Source organism: Siniperca chuatsi, linkage group LG21 (assembly GCF_020085105.1).
Source record: "Siniperca chuatsi isolate FFG_IHB_CAS linkage group LG21, ASM2008510v1, whole genome shotgun sequence".
NCBI lineage: Eukaryota > Metazoa > Chordata > Actinopteri > Centrarchiformes > Sinipercidae > Siniperca > Siniperca chuatsi.
This window is the reverse complement of record NC_058062.1, coordinates 13,489,781-13,510,622: the sequence shown is the minus strand read 5'-3', so window position 1 is coordinate 13,510,622 and position 20,842 is coordinate 13,489,781. Positions and strand designations below refer to the sequence as shown.

Sequence of the window (20,842 nt, the reverse complement as noted above, 5' to 3'; positions counted from 1 at the left end):
ATCTATAGCTACTTGGAAGTGAAATTTGCTCAAGGTGTGCAGTCCAATTGTTTGGACTGGACTGTTGTATCGCTGCTAAAGGAGGAAGAAACCAAAGTAAACATTTCTCGATGGAGTAATCCTGATAACACATGACAAATTCTGTGTGTGTGTTCAAGTCAAGTGTGTGTCTGTTTCCAGTATTTTCAGAATCTACTCAGAGCAGTCTGTTGTCCTGGTAAAGATATTGCCTCCATATGGCATTTTTCTCCGATAGGTTTCCAATCATCTCACATTGCTAAAGAGCAATTATGGTTTTCAGCATCGTCCTAAAACTGACAGAAGATATAAAACTACTGACACAGGGATGATGTCACTCCACACACAAAGTACACAATGCAACGACTGATTGACAGGTTGTTAGGTAAATGTCAAGGGTGTTTTTAAGGTGACAATGAGTCCCAAAACATACCTTTTAATGGTTGTTGGTAGTTTCTCCCTGTACACAACATGCTGTATATTGCACACTAGGGAGCTGATTTGTGGAGTTCATTTCCCAAAAAAACAAATACCCCCCCCCCACCCAAACAACAAAAAACTGGTAAAACAAAAAAAGCTTTTCCCCGTTGCTCCACAAAGCCTTCAGTTTCAGTGGCAGCAACATTTGTAAGCATTCAAAACAATCCTCTGTTCACGATGCATGTCTCTTATAACAATATGAGTTCAATCTGCCAGCGAGGGGAAAGCTGGGAGATGTTATTTGCTCATTTGTCTGTAATCATTGCTGTCTTGCTGTGCTTGCCTGTGTATCTGCGTGTGCAAGAGAGAGAGTTGGTGCTGTAATAACAAGAGGCTTTATTTCCATTTCACAGTTTGCCATCACTGCCTGTCAGTAGCGATTCTCTTAATCCCTGCTGCTCACTGTCAGTGCTGCATCACACACAGTACACAGAAATAATGCATAACGGGCACACACAAGCAGGCATACGCAGATAAACATACATCAAACACACAAACAACACACACACACACACACACACACACACACACACACACAACATACCAAATGTTCAGTGATTACACACTCAACCAGCCTGTTCTTGGTATCAGAAAACCAATTACATCCATTAGCATCAGTGTGAGTGGGCTTAACATCTAACCCGCATCGTAAGGTCAAGAAAAAAAGTTGGTTTGAGGCTGTGAATGCTTAATGGATGAAGTTGCTTGTAGAATCACAGATTGCTTTAACATAAGCAGGTGGACAGAGTTTAAAACCACAGAAAAAGTGTCTTTCATGTTTTCTGTGTATAGATTTGTGTGAACTATTACATAGGCAAAGGTCTTAACTTATGATGTTAAACTATGACAGCACCGATTTTGCTAAAGTTTTTTCCAAATGAACTCTGATAGAACTGTGATGAAATTCTGTCTTTCTAGTTTTCTACCTAGGTAGACCTCACTTCCTATCTATTTATGCTTCCATCCCTACTTTGATCAATAAATCTGCCTGACGTTCAGATGCAGGATGATTCTGAGTTGAATTAGGAACTTAACCCAAAAAACAGAGCCCAATATTATGATGTCCCACTTAAAACTCCACTTCAAACCAAAGTGTAATCTATAGCATGCAACAAGATGGGAGCTGCCTGACGCCATGTTTTAATGCGATTGAGAAAGTGTGTCGCTTCCCTCCCTCCTCTTGGATGACTTCAAAAAGTGAGCAAGGGAGCTGTGTGATGTTTTTTTGGGACGGCAAAGCCTTTACTTTGACTTCATCTGCTGGGTGACTCACTCACTCTCCGCCGCCGGGCCCGATGGTGCACTGAGGAAACGAGGAGCTCAGATAGGTCTGGGCATGCGTACACGCATGCAAACACATAACATATGTTCATCCACAAACACGAGAACACAATCTCGAGTGCATGAAAATGCTTTAATGTGTCTGTACAGCAGTTATAATGTAAACATATACCAACAGCAGACAAATACAAATTCAAAAACATAGGTCAAACAATCTGAATGACCTACACCAAACATCCTAAACTTTACCTCTATCTCCCCTAAAATCAGATCCTTTGCTCTGCCTCCCCCATCTCTTTGTCTCCCAGTTACTCTGTTAGTGTGTGGTGAATGTGGGCCCTCTTTGATCATCCCTCAGCCTATGTTTCTCTCCTCCTCGTCTAATCCATGACCGACTGAATAATGTGATTTGGTGTATCTCCAAATAGCAGAGGACCAACCTAATAAGTCAGCAGTGACAGGGGGCAAAAGCAAAGAACAGGAAGTGGCTAAGACAACAACAATGACAACAACCTCGTACCACCATCTTCTGGCTGAGAGAGCGAACAGTACACAGTCTTAGAGGGCCGGGATCAAAGCTAGCGCGAATGTATGGATAAAATGTTAATGGATGCACTAGAGAAATTGTATTAACTGCCAGATCTCCCTGGTTTAACTTCCTGCATTCTGACTTTAATGTTAATACTTATACTAGTTTTAAGTGGACATACAGGTTCTTTACTGACACTGTATCATCACTGCTTGTGCACATTCTCCTTGTGTCAATGAAAAAAGACGCACGAAGCAACCAAGGCTGGCACCGCATTGGAATTGTAACTTCAGTGAAAATTTGGAAAATCTGGCAAAGCTGTGTGCCTGTTTTGCACTAAAAACGTCTTGGGTGGTCTGTTCACACGCGCACGGCTCTAAATATGGATGTGAATACAACAAAAACACATTGAAGACACATTAAGATCCAATCAGTCAAACCACATTTAACGATGGTCAACGAATGCATGTGTCCACACATGGAAAATAGTGTGAAAGCAGATGCATCTCCGGCCACATTAAAAGATTGCCTAGTCAGCTTTGTGCAAAGCGCAACAAACAACAGTCATATACAGATGATTTTCTTTTGACAAACAATTTGAATGAGGGTTTGAAGTCTGTGCCCGAGTTGAGGTACCAAACGGCCACTGCAATCCTCTTCTCCAGCTGTATGATTGATCACAAACAAGTTTGTTTTTTTGAGTTTCTCAGATTAAATCAAATGTGAGTGGGGAGACAAAATCTGCTCACAAATGATCCATGAGCCATCATGACTGAATCAAGATGCAAAGAGAATACAAGATATTAGATCTACAGAAGGCCAGCAATGCTCAGAAAATAACAGCCAACAAGTTGATCTTACCGAAACACACATTTCATCAGATGTATTGGCAGGGAACTAGTCAATTTTAAGTCATATAAATACATTAACTCAGTTAATTAGATTTTGTAGTCAATTTCTATGTTTATTAAAAGCTGTCTGCTGCCAATGATACCAAAGAACAACAACACCTACAGTATCACTGGATGTCAACAAACTGTGTTAAAACATCTGAAAGCCCTTTACAACTGCAGTGTCATGTCATAATAAGTGGAGATACACAAAAGAAAGCTCCTGCTCCAGCTAGCGGACTTAATCCCATACACTATGTCTAAGCCAACCTAACTTTTAGAGGAAGAACCTCTTAAGTTTTTGGATGTGCAAAGACTACCTCCTTGAAGCAAGAATTACCTGCAGGGAAAAACAGAGACTAATTGCAAGACAGAGGCCTTCATATCTAAGCTTTCTAATGTTCAACCTCTGTGTGTGCGTGTGTGTATGTGTGTGCGTGCCTTTCATGTCAAGGGAGGCATGTGGGGCATGGCCAGAGGGACACTGGTGCTGTGACACAGGGAGCAGGGATTGGTTACTGCATGCCAAAAAGCTGCTTTCTCATTGGCTGATGTTTGCCTCCAGGTGGTTTTGTCACACTTGGTTAGTGTTTGATGAAATGCCCTGTCCCTTTGATCTGAGGTGAAAGTAGGCATGTGTGTGTGCGTGTGTTTGTATGTACACACATCCTTGTACCTCTATCTTTGTGAGGACCATCACTGACATAATGCATTCCCTAATCCTAACCTTAACCATCACAAATAAATGCCTAATCTTTACCCTAACCATAACCTAATTCTAACCTAACCCTTAAAACCAAGTCTTAACCTTCAAACAGCCCTTTGAAGTTGTGGGGGCCAGCCAAAATGTCCTCACTGTAGGTAAAAAAAAACCCAAAACAAACAAACAAAAAAAAAACGTGTTTATGTCCTCACTATGTAGCAAGTACAAGTATACACATACACGGATGTACTATAACTACACAAACACTTTCCTTTTCTACTACTTGCCTGAGGAATCATCAGAAAATGTGGGCTTCAACCGGTCCTGTCCTCTGTCACTGTGTGTATTTTGTGAATATATGCTTTTTGCACATGTATGGTGACATTTACACCAGTAATTAAAATCCATAAGAATGAGGGCACTTAGACATAGTGTATGTAGTACATGTACAATATGCAAACATTCACAGTACATATAAGTGTGTGTTCTCTCTCTTACACTCACACACACTCATACACAAACACCAAGGTCCACACAAACATATCAGACAACATTTGCACATCTAATCTCCTCTAGCAGTTCAAAGAGCTAAGCTCTCCAGACTAAGAGAAAACATGAATGCAAGGTTCCAGACGTTATTCATTTCCTATCAAACCCGAGGCCTCCTGATCTTTTGGCTCACAGTATCTCAGATCTCTAGTATTGACAAGCAGGGAGTGAGTAGGACACAGCTGTGTGAGGTGAAGAGGTCCAACACAAAGACCTCTCCACTAACCAAAGTTTACGCGTATATAAGTACTGCTTACTAAGCACTTATTGCAAATATGACCTGAGTTTTATATGTTAGCAATCATACAGAGGAGTGTGTGTGTGTGCATGCACGTGTGGTAAGAAACCGTGTTCCCACACTTCCCCAGCCCTGATTTCTGGTAAGGCCAACTCTTTCTTGAAAGCCCCAATCTTCTGGGCTTTGCCACAACTTGAAGGCAGGGTGCTGGGGGAGAGACAGAGAGAGATGGACAGTGGAGGTGTGTGAGGAGAATAAGAAAGTTAGAAAAGGAGGTAGTGTGGGTGAGAGGCAGGATTCGTGCTCACTGTAGCCCAGAGATGAGGTGTCTTTATCTGGCACAGAGGCGGCTTCACAGGCCCCTCAGTGGAGAACGGAGATTGGGAGGTTTGGGGTTGTGTGTGTTCAGTCTCACCCATGAACACACACACACACACACACACACACACACACACACATAAAGATAAACTTCAATAGCAACCAGACTAAAACACCCCCCCACACCTTCTACTCAGCCTACCTCCATCACTTTTCCTTCTCTCCTCCTTTCTTTTTGATACGGCTCAAATGTATGGAACTATCTAGTCTGATCTTATCTCCTCTGATATTCTGTTTCTCATTATTTTATTCCAACAGCTTTGACTGTCTACTCCCAAAACATCCCCCCATCCCCCTGTATCCCTCTCTCTCCCTCTCTGTTTCTCCCTTAAATGCATGTGTCTTTGATGGGAATCCATTCATGGATTTAATGGATTTCTCTGCCCTTTTTTCCAGGATCTGGGAGATGTGTTAAAAAAAAAAAAAGAAAAGAAGAAAAAGCCAGCCTGCCCAGGCTCTGCTTCCAAGAACATGGTGGACTGCAGAGGACAGCATTTCTGTCTGAGAAATTTTCAGCTTACAAAACCGGGCGAACGAGTCAATATGGATCTGAGAGCTGGCTGACTTCAATCCCATGTGAAAAAAACAGGGCACAACGAAGTAGTGAAACTTCTCCCTGCCCACTACGAAACTTGGAGACAGATTAGAAAGTAGAAAAAAGGGGGAAAAGTAAGACGTTCAACCTTTGGTTAGTATTTCTTTTTTTTTTTTTAGAAGCATGCACTTTTAGCTGACAAAAAAGGACGGAGAAATCAGTAATCTCTTTCATAAAAAGTGAAACCAGCATATCGTTTATAGTGTTATCAGTTTAAGTTGTACATTCAGCCTCACTGCTTTGAATCCACTCCAGATTCCCTGACAACTGTGGGTCATTTTTTCCCCATGTATGAAAAAAAGAGGGAAGAGAGAGGAATTAAAGTGTGCCAAAAAGATAAAATAACTTTTAGCTGAAAAACAGCCTTCACATATTCAAAAAAGGAAAAAAAGGGACTGATAGGAAATAGCATGATTTCTTCAAATGAGGTTTACCCTGTAATAAACACATTCTTTTCCTCGGATCTCTCTCCCTTCAGTACCCCTGGTTCTGTGTGCCATATGGAGCCAAAATGGCCGCCTCGTGCTTTGGAGGTCCCTGCATTCCGGCGCTAATGCTGCGCAGCTGGGGCGGGATGGTGTCTAATGAAAAATCTCTCTTTGATGGGCCCTGCCGAGGGATTAGGTTCTGATCAACACCACCTTAGGTTAGCTTCCTGCTAGACCAGCACAAGATTATGAGTGATTTCCCAGCCGTGGGTCCAGTTTCTGTAGTGGCGAAGGGAGCGAATATGAGACAGAAAGAGAGAAAGAGAGAGGAAGCCTCAGAAGTTGTAATTGAAGTACTTCCTGGTTCACTAAGATAGCAAAAAGCAAAGCTGGATAATGAGTCTACTGAAAAGCTGTGGTTTCCCCTCTAGGACTGACCCTTAAGTCAAATCCCCTAACTCGTGTGTACATTTCAAAATGGTATATCCCATGATGGTAAGAGGGTCAACCAAAAGACTTACATGCAGTGTTGATTCTGACAGCACTATTACCTTACTTAACTTTCTGTTTAAGGATATAAGATGTAGTAAAATACTATAATAGTTTCTGAGTTGTTTATGGGTACATTTGAGAAACATATGCACAGGTTTAACCCCAGCTTGGATGTGCAAACATTAAGACGTACTGATCTGTGTAACTGCACTGGCATGACACATCAGGCACAGGTTGCAGCAGACCTTTGCTACAGTGAACCCAAGCAAGCCTTCCAGTCCCACACACAGACACGCAAACACGATCTGTTCTCACAGTCAACACTGATGAAAAGCAATAGCTTGATAAAAGACAACATTGTTCACACATTCTCTGACAACTGTCTATGGGAGAAGGAGACATAAACAGAGGCATACACACAGAGAGATAGTGGAAGAGGAGGTAAGCAATACATAAAAAGATATAAAAGTTTGATTGCCTGAATAAGAATATTCAGATCTAACAACCACAGCCTGAAAACTGTCTTAACTCACTGCAGTACAAGGTTTCTAAAAACCTAATCTGCTAAACATAGTTACGTCATGCCCTCTTTGCCTAAGTGCAGTTTTCTAGCACAGTCAACCATGCCTCTACCAACAACTTCTCCTGTACGCAGGAGGTAGCACAATCTCTCAGCCGCTGCCTATATTTTCCTCCCTAATTCAATAGTTATTGGCTATTTCAGACATGAGTGTCTGCCCTCTTTTATGTCAGTTTCTGCTATTGAACCAATGAAGGTGTAACTATGTATGTAACCTTAATTTAAATAGGCATTCATCCGCACAGCCAGTAGAGAGTGATGTAACAGCATCCTATTGGAAACTGACCATATCCCATCTTTCCCCTCCTACCCATCACCCACCTTCTCTTGAGCAGCTTCCTTCTCCTGCTGGTGGCTTCTCTCAAGGTTGCTGCGGATGCGCTCCATGTCTGAGCGGAGTTGGTCTAAGGACGCCTCTTTGTCCAGGAATGCCCTTTGTTTTTCCTCCTCCCGGAGTAATGCCATCTCAGCCAACTGTTGCTTATGCTGTGAGTGGGCACCCTGAAGTTCTTCATGCAAACTCGACAACTCAGCTTCCAAATCTGAAATTGTCTGTAAAGAGACAGATACAGAGATGTATAGTGGATTTAGGTAAGTGATATTAACTATTGTCCTGCAGATATCGTGTGGCTCTGAGATATGGGGCCTCTTAGTTTAAGATTTCATGATATTCCTGTTATTGGTACGCATAAATGTATGTGGTCAAAGTCTACTGGAGTGATAATTTTAGCTGAAGTGAACAGTATTTATCATTTATTTTTTGTTTATTGTGTATCCCTCTAGATGGATTTATTTCTAAATGTGTTTAATTAATGTACCAATGAAGATAACTTTTCATAACATCCACCCATATTCCCATCTGTACATTTCTTGCACTGACAAATGCCTTGTCAATGGTCTAACTGGAACACAGATAGGGACAAGTTCTCTGACGAATATGTGAATGACAGTGAGAAACGGAAAGAGATTCTGTGTCCTGTACGGTGAAAATATAGAAACAAATATCTCCAGATTACATCCTTACTTGCCATCAGCTCAATAAGAGATGTTAAGAAATGTCGATACACTGTATATTGATAGATTTGAATAAAGAGATTGCTGCAGAGGGATTGAGACAGTGCCTCTACGGTTTAACTGTAAGTGTATGAAAGTTTCACCAACATGCTTAAATATTTTTGTTTTCCTGTTTTGGTCTCTCTTGACCTCGCTCTTTTTGAACTGCTCAGCCTTGACTTTGCCCAGAAGAGCCCTGTAATAGTGCTGCCAGTGAGAGTCAACATTACATAGTAGGAATGCTAATAAGCACAACCCCACGGCCTCTGAAACACCAGAAATAATACTGGTCTGACACGTGAAATGAAGCTACACCTCAAGAGTGTGGGAAATTTGGAAATGGAAAACATAAGCTTACTGTTCCGTCAAAACTGCATCACTTATGATTAAGATTGTTCGTGAAACGAGGGCCTAGAAAGTGAAAGAATTTCTTTCTTAATGTACATTTCATATGATTTCAAACTACAAGGTTCAGTAAGTAACACCACAAGTATTACATTTATAAGTCTAATGTGATCATTCCCAACAATTTACAACAAGCAATGAGTAAAAAGCATTGTAGTGAAGTGTAGGTGGCATTGTTTCATACTTCCCTACCTATACTGCACGTATTCCCCAGCTATTGCACATCATCATTACACTCCTTGGTTTACTTCTTACTTTGGTTTGCACTGTGTCCTCTACGTCCTGCCCCCCTTCCTCTCCTCAAAAGCCTGGCCATCCCAGGACAACGCCATGTTAAGGCAATCAGACAGAAAGTGTCTGAAGTCTTTTTTAGCGGGCACTGGGGAGAATCAAAGGGACTTCAAAGGAGTGTCACAAAAACAGGCAGATACTGTGGCTCTGTGTTATACTCCCCCTTTCACCGGCACACACAGACAGAACCACTTCTGCACATACACACACAGCCACACATGGTCTAGCTGTCACACACATACAATGGAATGCAACACATTCAGAGAGAAAAGGAGGTAAAAAACAAACAAACACACACAATCCTCTATCTCTATGTCCTACTCTCCTCTCTCAACATTACCATCCTCACTGCTCCACTTGTGCCTTCAAGGGCAAGCAGCTATTAGATCTGAGCCCTGAAGAGTCTTTAACGAATAATTCTCTCTTTAACAAATGATGATCAGTCTCCCCAAAAAATCTTTTAATAAATTAGAATATAATCTTCCAGAACAGAGGCATTGGCAATGACACTTCAGAACTTAAGAGGCCAAAAGAGCATGTTTCCTTTGGAATTGAGAGAGCACAGCTACTTCAACAGGGCAAATGTTAGCATGCTGATGTGGAGCTTTGTGACGAAGCAACTCTTGGTGACAATGGGAGAGTGTCATTGGGTCAAATCATGTCAGCTAAGAAGACAAAAGTCTGGCAATACAACAGAAGAGAGAAAGGAAAAGGATGGAACACTGGCTAACGGACTATATACAATATAATCAAGAAAATGACGCCAAGTCAAGTGTAGATGGGAAGCCAAAGTAACTACTTTGCAACAATAACTAATAAAAAGGTGCTTTTCAACGTGATTTGTTGCACATGCTGGCATGACTGACAAGTTTCCTGATAACATTTTAGCCCATGTGCTACTGTCATTGCAAACTGTATTATGTGCTGGTAAAAAACCTGTAGGTGTTCTGACTTTGTCTGATTACAACCACAACAAAGCTGCCACTCCTTTTCACTGTTCTATAATATACAAGCCATCCTTGCAAGAAGAATACCAATTATGTTTTGGTGAAGTGTCCACATGTTTTACAAAAGAAGGGTCTACGCTTCTGAGTCATTTCTTATTTTTGATTTATGTGATTTAACAAAACAGATAAAACAAAAAAATAAAGGAGGGACAAATAGGTAATCAGTTCAGTATATCTTTGACATTAGTTGAGTCTTATTCTACTGGTATGCTATTTTGGGAAAATGTTTGTGGATTACTGTCAGATATTATAGATAAAACAACATAAGAAGAAAGTGATATGTTTTCCCATCAAAAAAAGCATTACATGGAGGTGACAAAACTATAAACAGGCAAAAGACCTTTCTCACAGCAGATATTATGAATTGGCAAACACAAGTGTAGCTAATAACATTTATTATAGCTGTATTCCATCTAGGCATGTCAGTGCCAGTTCCCTGGTATTGTGCATGCTGGCTCACTGACATGGCTCACAGGCACACCTAAATGGAACAGAGCCATAATTAATCTTATTAGTTACTGTACAACTCAAATGGCTGTTGTGAGAAAAGCCTATAGCTTGTAGTAGCATGACAGGTGGAAGCATTGCAGCTTTAAAAAAGGTGCAATGTGTAAGAATTGAGACTCTCCACCTGTCAAATTCATACTTCAAAAATAGGGGGCAGCATATTGCATAACAAGGCATTACTGCTGCTAACTGCCATTAACTAGTGAGCTCAGTTAGCTGTGCAGAACTGGAGCCGGGCTCAGCAGCTCCCTAGTGAACAAGGCCGGACCGGGAGCGACGGAGGCCAGTTTGACGACAGGGAATATAATACCAAGGTGATTTACAGCAGCTTGACGAAGACACAGCACGTTCAGGCGGGGACAGGAGAGGAGTCAAGCGGGAGAGGAGCGAGAGGGAGGTCTGGCATCAGAGAGGCAGTGGGGAGCCAGAATATTTTCACATCTAACAAAGTGAATTAAGGGTTTATTTTGACCAAACCAGAGTTGGTAATAGTTGGAACAGTGCAAAGACTAACCAAGACGCTTTTGGTGAGTTTTATTTTGTTTCTGTCGAGTTTGAATGAATTGTGTTTTACTATTAGTTAACAAGGCAATTAAGCCAGTCTTAGTTTGGTGAAAGAGAACAACTTGAATTCAGAAGGTGAACGGTTTTATTTTTCTGTTTAATAAATAGGTGTAAGATTTTTTCCTTTCTTGACCTTTTGTGAGTTTGTTTATTTATTAGACTAAACAAGCTAAGAGAGCTTGTGTAATGTAGTAACTCATCGCTCGCACACATCTCCCAGGTGAAACTACTGGAGCTATACTATCGGACTATCACCTCTTGAGGTACTATGTGGTATTACAAGCCAGGATTATGTGTACGACATGAATAATGTGAAGATTTTTAGATAATGTATCAAGAATGCCAATTGGATGTGGGTTGCCAATTGGCCGGGGGTTGCTGGTTAGCATGGCAGCAGGCTAGCTGTTTCCCCCTGCTTATAGTCTTTATGCTAAGCTAAGTTAATCAACGCCTGAAACTAGCTCCATAGTTAATGCATATACATACATGAGTGGTATCAGTCTTCTCACCTAACTCTTGGCAAGAAAGCAAATAAGCCTATTCTTTAACAAATTTTCTCTTCATTATCTGTTCACAAAACACTGTTTTCTTTATCTAGCCCTCACACTAACCCTAACCACAGTTGTCTCACTTGCTTTAACTTATTCATTATGTAAGTATAAAAAACATCCAATTGGCATTCTTGATACATTATCTAAAAATCTTCACATTATTCATGTCGTACACATAATCTACCCATGTGACAAATTTTTACTAAACCGTGAAGAGCTGCTTAACAGAATAAGAGATACAATGTTTGGAGAATTTGACAGAACGGAAACTATTACTGTCATGAAAGTAAAATTGTGTGTGTGCTGGAAAAGGGGGATATGCAGCCATGCTGTATGTAAGTGAATCTTAAAGCACAGTATGTATATATTTCATGTGAACAATGCATTGATATTGACAATTTCAATATCTCCCTCAAAATATAAATAATGTATTAGTGTTTAGAATGAAATATATGCAATACATATGCATCATCTGACTGAACTAAGCAAAGAAAACGTAGGTAAGAGTGTCATAAGGAATGTTTTACTGTTGTCTGCCAGATGAATTTTTTATCAATTTTTATTATTTTTTTCATGGTTTGAAAGAGAGTAGCTGTAGCACTCAAAATATCACAGAGCATCAGTACTCACTGATGACTTTGTCCATGATCAATTGTTCTGAATAAAAAAATAAATAAATCAGCTGGGTTCTGACATAAATACTTAGATGTATAAGAGAAGATGTCATACGAAATCACTTAAAGAATCACAAACAGTGAAATGAGTGGGATATTCATTCGCTACTGTAAATAACTGAGTAACAAGACAAGATCCACTTGACGATACCAGATCTCAGGGACCAATCATTTGGTAAATGATTAAACACAAATACTGAGACAATCAGTGTGCACACTGGTCTAGCTGTCTGCCCTGCTCTCTTCATCAGACATCCTTTTAGCTTTGACTTAGTCTGTCATCACCCTCTTCATTTGACTCATTTTAATCACGTACTTGGTATTGAGATGCTTTGAAAAATTGACAGCATCATTATTTAGTCCATCACGGCCCAGAAGAAAGACCTCACAAGACTCTTGCACTCTCCCATGCTGTTTGAAGTCCAGATGGCGTGTACGTTCCTTTCAAATAAAGACATAATTATTCAGGAAAATAATACCCATAAAATAAGGTTTGGGTAGGAGCTGGTGGGGAAAATATGAATGATGATGAGGTTTTTACATAGAAAAAACAATTCTGTTTGCAAAAAAAGAAAAAAGAAAAAAAAGAAAAAAAAAGAAAAAAGAGGCTTCAAATTAATTTAGAATGCTGGCCCTAATTTTTGAAGTCAAACTCTTACTAATGTTTAACAATTAAAAAGCCTCACAAACACCAAATTGAGTATATTAAGAACAATAGCAATAGTGAAATATATTAAATAGTTTTATCATACAATAAATCTTTACATTGTCCAAAAAGCTTTTTAATAGGATTAGGAGAATTAGGATTTGGATGTGCTAAGAGGGTATACTGGTGATGAAGCCCCAAAAACAGTCTACAAAACCCCTTCGTCCTCTGGGGGGCATTGATCAGCTAACAGAACAACACAGAAGTGGCTGTGGGCAAACATGTTTTATCAGCAAGACATTTCATCATCCTGGACAGAAAGCCAACTGAAAGCTTCCTTTCACACATTTTAAAGAAAATATTTTAAGAGAACAGCAACATTCAGGTCCACAAAGCTGGAAATTGTGAGGTAATCCCCTGAGTCAGTGGGATGCCAACTACACACCAGGCCCTGAATCCACCGGCTTAATTCTAATTCTTTCATTAGAGATATCACAGCAAATGAAAAGGACAGATAACTTAAAGTCTGAATGCTGACAAATATCGAATGATGTAATCATCCCGAATACAAAATAAGCCCCATGTACACAACAGATGAGTCATATAGCCCTTATAATGTGTAGCAGCTACATGGTGGGTGAAGCCAGAGTTTCCTGGATAACAAACTGGTGGGATGAGGACAATGTGTCCCTGTGTGAGTTGTTTTTAGCTATTTCCTCCAGTCGCTGCTACGACTCATTGGCTCTCCTTCTCAAACACAAGGCAAGAGTCAGGAATGCTATTTATTAGTGTCCCGCCACATCAAGGGGATGAGTGGGTATTACTCATCCTATGAGTGTGTGACTGACATTTGCTGTTCTCTTAGCCAACTTCTTAGCTGCAACTGTCCTTCCACTGATTCCAGGAAGACTGAGAGTAAGTGTGAGGAAGAGAGAGGCAGAAATAATGAGGCCTGGGTTTAATCGCCACAGCAGGCATTTGGGTTGCCTGTTACTGACATGTCACTTAATGATAATATCATTGTCCATCTGGCCCATGTGGTGGGAGTGTGTTAGTTGATGGGCTGGAAAAAATCCTGAGACATCCAGAAGCACAAGAGAAATAAAAGAAGAAAAGAAGCTGTCGCATCTGCTTTACAGGAAGTGATCTATGTTGTCTGTATGCAACTAAAATACTCTTTTTCGAAATTCAATTCTTATTTTCACAACTTTCACAGCCCTGTATTATGCACTTAGAAAGGCAGCCGGAGAGGGCCACATTGCTATCAGTGTGACAGAGTTCTCAAGGGGTAAACAACTTTGGTAATGCAAAAGTGTTTAATATTAAGTGGCTTTGCTCAATGTAAAAAAGCTTATGTTTAATACATATCTGCTGCTGGTGTGTCAGCTTCTTGTCATTTTAACAGCACATCCATGCAACAGTGCTCACACAGGAAGTCAAACCAGCTCACAACCCCACCAGTTTCACAAACTTCACAATCCTGTCCTCCATCTTTCCAAGGACTGAGTGAAAATCTTGATTTCTGCCGCTTTAACATCTGACATTAGGCAGGCATCTGATCTCTACTCAAAAAGCTGCTTGAGCAAACAGGAACTGAGAATATGAGATGAGTACTGGGGAAGTTTGTTTTCTGTCACCTCCTGAGAGCCTAAGATTTGTCAAACTACACGTCGTTTTGACACGAGTAGGACAGCATGTTATCAGCAGAAATGTCCTGTTGTGACGGCATCTACAGAACACCAAATAACACACTAGCTGGTGCCATCGGTGCTGTGAAAGACATTTCCCAAAAATATTAGACAAGGGAACATTAGAGGGAATGAAAAACAAACAAACAAGACATTCTCCTCACGTTATACAGCTTCCTTCTTTTTAAAGACATTTTAAACTGCTGTGACGCAAGCCAACCAGTATAGTACTATACTGGTATGGCAGTGTGAGATGACTGCTAGCGGTCTATAAAGTAATTGCCTCAATGTGTCACAAAGGTTTCTGAATAACAGAATATTTTGACATTTGAGCTAGCAACAGGGGGCCATTTTGAACCTTAGTAAGCACATCCCTTGTAGTTGCGTTGTTAACACCTATGCAAACATTAACAAAAAATTTAACACGGAAGACTAAATTATTACAATTTGACAAATTGGGGAGTCTCTTACGTCATCAAATATTGTTGCATTTCACAAGAAAAACAGGCATTCACCTTCGATATAGTGCAAGTAAACACCTTTTCAAAGACAAAATGCAATTGTTGTTATTAGAAGTTAATGTAAAATAATTCTTAAATGTCCCTAGTAAATTATTGTTCTTAAATAAAATAAAGCGTAAAATAGTTCACGTTAAGTACAATTTGTCGCCATTAATTTCGATGTCTCTCACCATCTGTGCCCACATTTGGTTTGAGCACATTTTGTCCATAAATACAACATATGTCTGACTGGATCACTATCTCCAGTTACTGGCCAATAAACTAAATTCTCTGCATGCTGACAATGTCCATTTCATCAGGAAGCCTGAAGAGTCAAACACATCCCCAGTTGGGGGCTTGTTTGTCAAATGGCTTCCCACAGTGCTCCAAGCTAGCCCAGGCTGGAAAGAGGCGAAGACAGAACGAGGGGTATGAGATGAAGACCTGCCGCTGGTTTGGCTAAATTGTAACAGAATAGCCTCTCGGTGTCAGGGATGTCCATTAATATAGACCCAAATGTCATACATTCATTGTGCCCGTCAATGCTGAAATAAGAGAATAACCACTGTTTTCCGGAGGGAGATGGCTACCTGCGGTGAGAGGAGAATGCCATGCAGAGATACACTTTGGTGGGAGTACAGGGCGCTTGACGCTGGTCCACAACCGTACAGCGGAAAATAAAAGAAATTCAACCCAGGGGTTTAGAATAAAAGCTTGGCACTCAACGGAACAGATTTCTTCTCCTTCATCTGGCTACCTGTGGTTTCTGGATTTCAAATCTTTACACTTCTATCACGAAACCCTGCAGCTATATATTTTTTTTAAAACATCAGAATAACGTTAGAAGTAGGGACAATGTAATTTTTTGGTTTCGTTTATTACATTTTTTTTTAAACTTTCTTACGCGCACCGTTGTTTTTACCCAAATAAAGTTTATTTTTATACAAATACTATAATAAATGTATAATAAATATTGCTGTATAATATACAGCAATATATAAAATTATTCACACCCAATATCAATATCTGTCTTGCTTCAAATAAAAAAAGTGTCTTAACCCGCTGTGCTTTTGAAACCCCAGGAAATCGTCAATGGGCAAAATTCAAAATGGTTGTCCACGGGAGAGCGGTGGGTCAGCATGTGTGTGTGTGTTCAAACGTGGATCAGTGGAGACCCCCTACCTGGGCATCGCGCTTCCTCCACTCCTGGGTGTGCTGTTGGTGCTGTTGCAGGGCGGCCCTGGCCTGCCTCTCCAGGCTGCTCACCTCCCGCTGGCGCTCCTGGACCAGGCTGTCCTTTTCGGCGCTGTGCTGCTGCTGTAGCCGCGTCCTCTCCTGCTCGTGTTGCATGCGCTGCTCAGCCATCTGATTGGACAAGCAGGCAAAGAGAGACTTCATCAGCCAACACATACTCAGAGCAACCCTGTCGTCATGACAACTTGTCCATCCACTGATCCATTCAACCTTTCTTCGTTCTATTCCTTCTACCCCTTCCCTCCACCTAGAACACCCATGTGCCCAAACAATTTGGTGAAATTGGTAGGAAGGTGGGGGAAAAAAAGCGAGAAAACTTTCTCCGCTTCCTCACATTGTCAGAGGACAACATGATGTGATGTGTTTACATCTGGCTTGCTTCCCCGCCCTCCCACCAATTGTACAGACCGGCCCTCAATGTCCCACTCCTCTCTCTCTTCAGATCTGTCAGATCTTGCCCTATTCTGCAATCGGCATATAAAAGAGCAGTTAGTTTTGGCTATGCATGCAAGCTGGTAGGGGTTAGCCATCTGGCTGCAGTAACTACCCAATGCCCCATGCTATGCGCCTGACAGCATGTGAAAATTGGCTTAGGCGATGACTATGATGATCATTATAAACCCAAATCAGAAAAAAAAAACTGGAAAGGGAGACAAGGACAGTTAAAACTTCGAGGAGAACCGAGAAGATGCTAAAAGATTCTTGCTATTGCTTTTATTTTGTCAGGATTCATTTAACTAATTTCAAATCCATTCATTCCGGTTATTAATCAATATCAGTTTCCATGTTTTCACAATTAATGGGATTATGCTCAAGCAGCAATTACCAGGCTGCTATCATATCTTGCTAATGAAGGATATCTGAAGTCAACGTATAGCAAGGACCTGTATGTACCAATCAACAAGGCGGCTTGGTTATGGTGTAAACATACAGTAGAATTCAGTCTCACCGGAGTTACAACCAGGTGCACACAATACAGTAGAAGAAAATAAAACCCTTCTAATGGGACACAAAGCACCAATTTTTCAGAGCTTAATCATCCTGTCATCTGAAGCAAGTCTGTATCCCACAGCACGACTGTGAGCGTAGTCACCTGCTGAGAGGTGAGGCTTGCCAACGGAACTCCCAGCCCCAAGCCTTTCCCAGGCTCTGTTCCATTCCCACTCCCCCATGGCGGGGAGACCAGTGACCCCCACACCATCCCGCCGTGCAGCCCCAGCCGGGGCCTTGAAAGGACAGCAGGGGTCTGGGGCCCATTCGCCTCCCTGCTTTGAAGCTAATCCCCTGGACATTGTGCTTGACGGCACCCTACCTGGCATGCCAGAGAAGCAGAGATCCACAGCCTCTATGCCTGGTGCCTGCTCTAACCACAGCCCTATCTTCGGACGTTGCGTGTTATTCAGAGCAGGTGATTGAATGAGGGGCTATCTACAGGAAGCCAATTCCGTCCCTGGCACTGAGAGGAAGGCCACAATAGACACTTAATTTTGGCAGGCAAGAATTTACCCTTCAGCTTTTGGGAAAGCTTTGCTAAATGCCCTCTTAAATGGCAATGGGAGGAATTATAGCTGGATAAAAATATATTTTATGTCTGTGGCTCAGTTAATGGCATGGCAGACACACACACGGTACCTCAGTACATAATAGAACCCCACAGAGCTCCATTAGACAAACACTATGCAGAATGTGGCAACATCTTCCACATGCTGCCACTGGTGATGCTGATGTCATCTACGGTACATTCCACAGACAAATTTTCCATTCAAGGACATAATAGATACAAATCAGATCCACAGCCAGAATACGTTGCACAGGGATAGTCAGATTCATACAGCAGCACAAGTTACAGCTGACAGATTGATAAGCAGATGATTGCTTTAAGAACTCCCCAGCAAGGCTGCAGGACATGTGGTAACAGAAACTGGGGGAGGACATCAAGCCTTACTGTTCGCTCCTGTTTAGAGTCTCTGGCCATGGGGGTTTTGGAGGAAAGAGGGGATCTAAGGATAAAACAAGGATAAAGAAATAGGCAAGATAGATCCATTGTGAGAAAAACAGCTAAAGAAAAACACGAAGAGGAGATGACAGAGAGCAGACCCAGCAAGGAGCCCGGTTATGACATCACGTAGTGCCAGCATGCAGCAGAGGATGCTGGGTGCTGCGGTTCTTAAAGGGACCGGCGTGGAGTTTATGAGGGAAGACTGAGTCAGTTATAGCACAGCTTGGTGCCACAGATACAGAGTGGGTTGAGTGTTACTGAACAGCACAATTCCTGTCAGCCTAGGCTGACATGGTTGTGTGTGTGTGTGTTTGTGTGTGTGTGTGTGTGTAGAGGAGAGGAGAGTAGAAGAGAAGCCCTGTCTGGTCTCAGCAGGGGAGGCTGGGGTGAGGAGGGGGAGATGGAAGGAAGACAAACCCCCTATTCCTTACTGTAGGGTTTGAACTGAAGGTGGCCAGTGAGTGGCGCTGAGTGTGGATATGAGTGCATTTGTCTGTGTGTATAGTATGTCCACACATTTGCATGTCTATAAACTACACTCCTTTATTATTTATTGTCCCAATCTAACATCTGAAGAGTGAGCCTGCTGAGATTTCCCTTAACTCTCAAGGCCATGACTCCAAACCAGCCATTTGACCTCACTACATCACTCCAACGTCAAGAGGCAGAGCTCTGTCGGGACACCATGACGTCCAGCTGCCAGGAGGGTCAGCTGGAAAACAACTCCTTCATACATAATTCCCTTTTTAAAGTCTCACTGAAGCTGCCCTTGGGGGAATGTTCTTTTGTGAGCATCTGAATGGACAAACTTGACCACTGCAATCTTGTGACACCAATCTCTCTGGAGTGGAGGCATAATGCACACACGCACAATGCCCACACAAAGTTCTTGTGGTCATGTTTTTGTGTGCGCGCGCAAAAATACGTTATACAGAATGTACACACAACATAAAACGACTGTGCTCACAGTAACTCATGAATAATCATGTCTTCATTTCCTTTCTTTCTTTCTCTACCCTTATAACTGTGTAGCTAATGTCACCAGCACTCATATCATCATCACAAAGACAGGCCCTTCGTCTTCAAATGTTTTTATCTTCAAGACAAAAGCCTTCCTGCTGCTAACTCTATGTAGATGGCTTCAACTGTCAACTGCACCCCCAATCTCTGTAGCAGCAGATGATAATCGTCACTTGAATATTTTCCTCAACGCTTTGATTACTTACTGTTTTTCACATGAGATGGAATTTATGATTCCTCAGAACAATATACTCTAGTTGGCACTCAAAACACCGATAAATTCTCACAGTTACTGGATCATAATAGAGGGATGAAAATGTTTTTTGGATATACATACAATCTGTTTAACGGTTTAAGCGGCATTATCTACTTTATACGACAATTTACCCTTTAAGCAAGAACTAAAAAGATGCTCAATTTCCCAGTTAAACTTGTTTCTAGTGGATATTTAAAAAAATATTCCAATATAATGAATACATCATACATCCTATTTAAATCTTTTAAATGTGTGATTTTTCCCCATAAACGTCATTATAATTACAAACACAAGTGTTCAGCCACGGAGCAAATCAATAACGGAGAACCATTTCTCCACTCCTTGGAAATAACACTGGCCTTATATCCTCCACTTACAACTATCTACAGCAAATTACACACAGTGTAAACTCCATCTGGCCTGGAAATGAGTGTTAGCATGCTTATTAACTGTCAGGTTGAGTGCTAGTTTGGTGGCTGGAAATCAATCATGTTGTGGATACAGATGGGAAACAGAGATGCTACACCAGTTGGTGTTGTATGCCCTTTTTAACATTATTTAAAAGGAAGAATTAAAGAACTAATTATTTATTATTTAATGGCAATCTAGGGATATATGAATGTATATGTCTCTTACAGTAAAACATGGTGCCATTAGTTGCTATGCAGGGCAGCATAATTATGCCTAAAATAACAATCCTGATTATTCTGCATGTTGTTGAACTCATGATTTATCACAATAAGTACACCAGATTGTGAAGTCATTTTAAGCAGCATCTTATATATCACTATAATATCAATTTGGGAATTCAGTAGTGAACTACATATTTGTTTGAGCATTGCTCCACCATAGTTACACACTGAAAGAAAGAAACACAAAAAGGTTTCTGAAAACATGTCATTGTCTAAAGAGGTAATATTAGATTAAATTCAGTTACAATCATAATCTCTTGCTATTTATCCCCAGAAACCTCAACATGGGGACGGAATGCAGATTTTTTCTTTAGCCATTTATTGGCACTTATGTACTCTGCAGATGTAGATTCTGTTTATATTTGTGGTGACTTGAATAGTCATATTGCAGACTTAAGATATTATGTTGATGTAGATGATATTTCTCTTAGAGTTGTATTGGATACAGGTGTAAATAAGCACGGGGAGACCTTTATTGAATTTTTAAAAGATTCTAAATGCTGGGAGGTTAAATCCAGAGAATGATAACTTTACATCTATTTCTGTGCGGGGTAAAGCTGTTGTAGATTATATT

The 20,842-nt window shown here is 41.0% G+C and overlaps 1 protein-coding gene across 4 annotated transcripts in view; it reads right to left on the bottom strand.

Moving 5' to 3' along the window:
- cep112 (centrosomal protein 112) overlaps positions 1-20,842 on the bottom strand; it is a 103,193-nt gene that overhangs the window by 31,909 nt on the left and 50,442 nt on the right. For 3 of the 4 annotated variants that reach the window (XM_044180910.1, XM_044180908.1, XM_044180909.1), the window contains exons 20-21: positions 16,230-16,412; positions 7,483-7,713 (exon numbers count right to left, since the gene is read on the bottom strand). In XM_044180910.1, the coding sequence (XP_044036845.1) occupies positions 7,483-7,713; positions 16,230-16,412 (414 nt within the window). Of the gene's footprint in view, positions 1-5,479; positions 6,369-7,482; positions 7,714-16,229; positions 16,413-20,842 lie in introns of those variants that run through there. The other variant, XM_044180911.1, reaches the window with a different exon arrangement.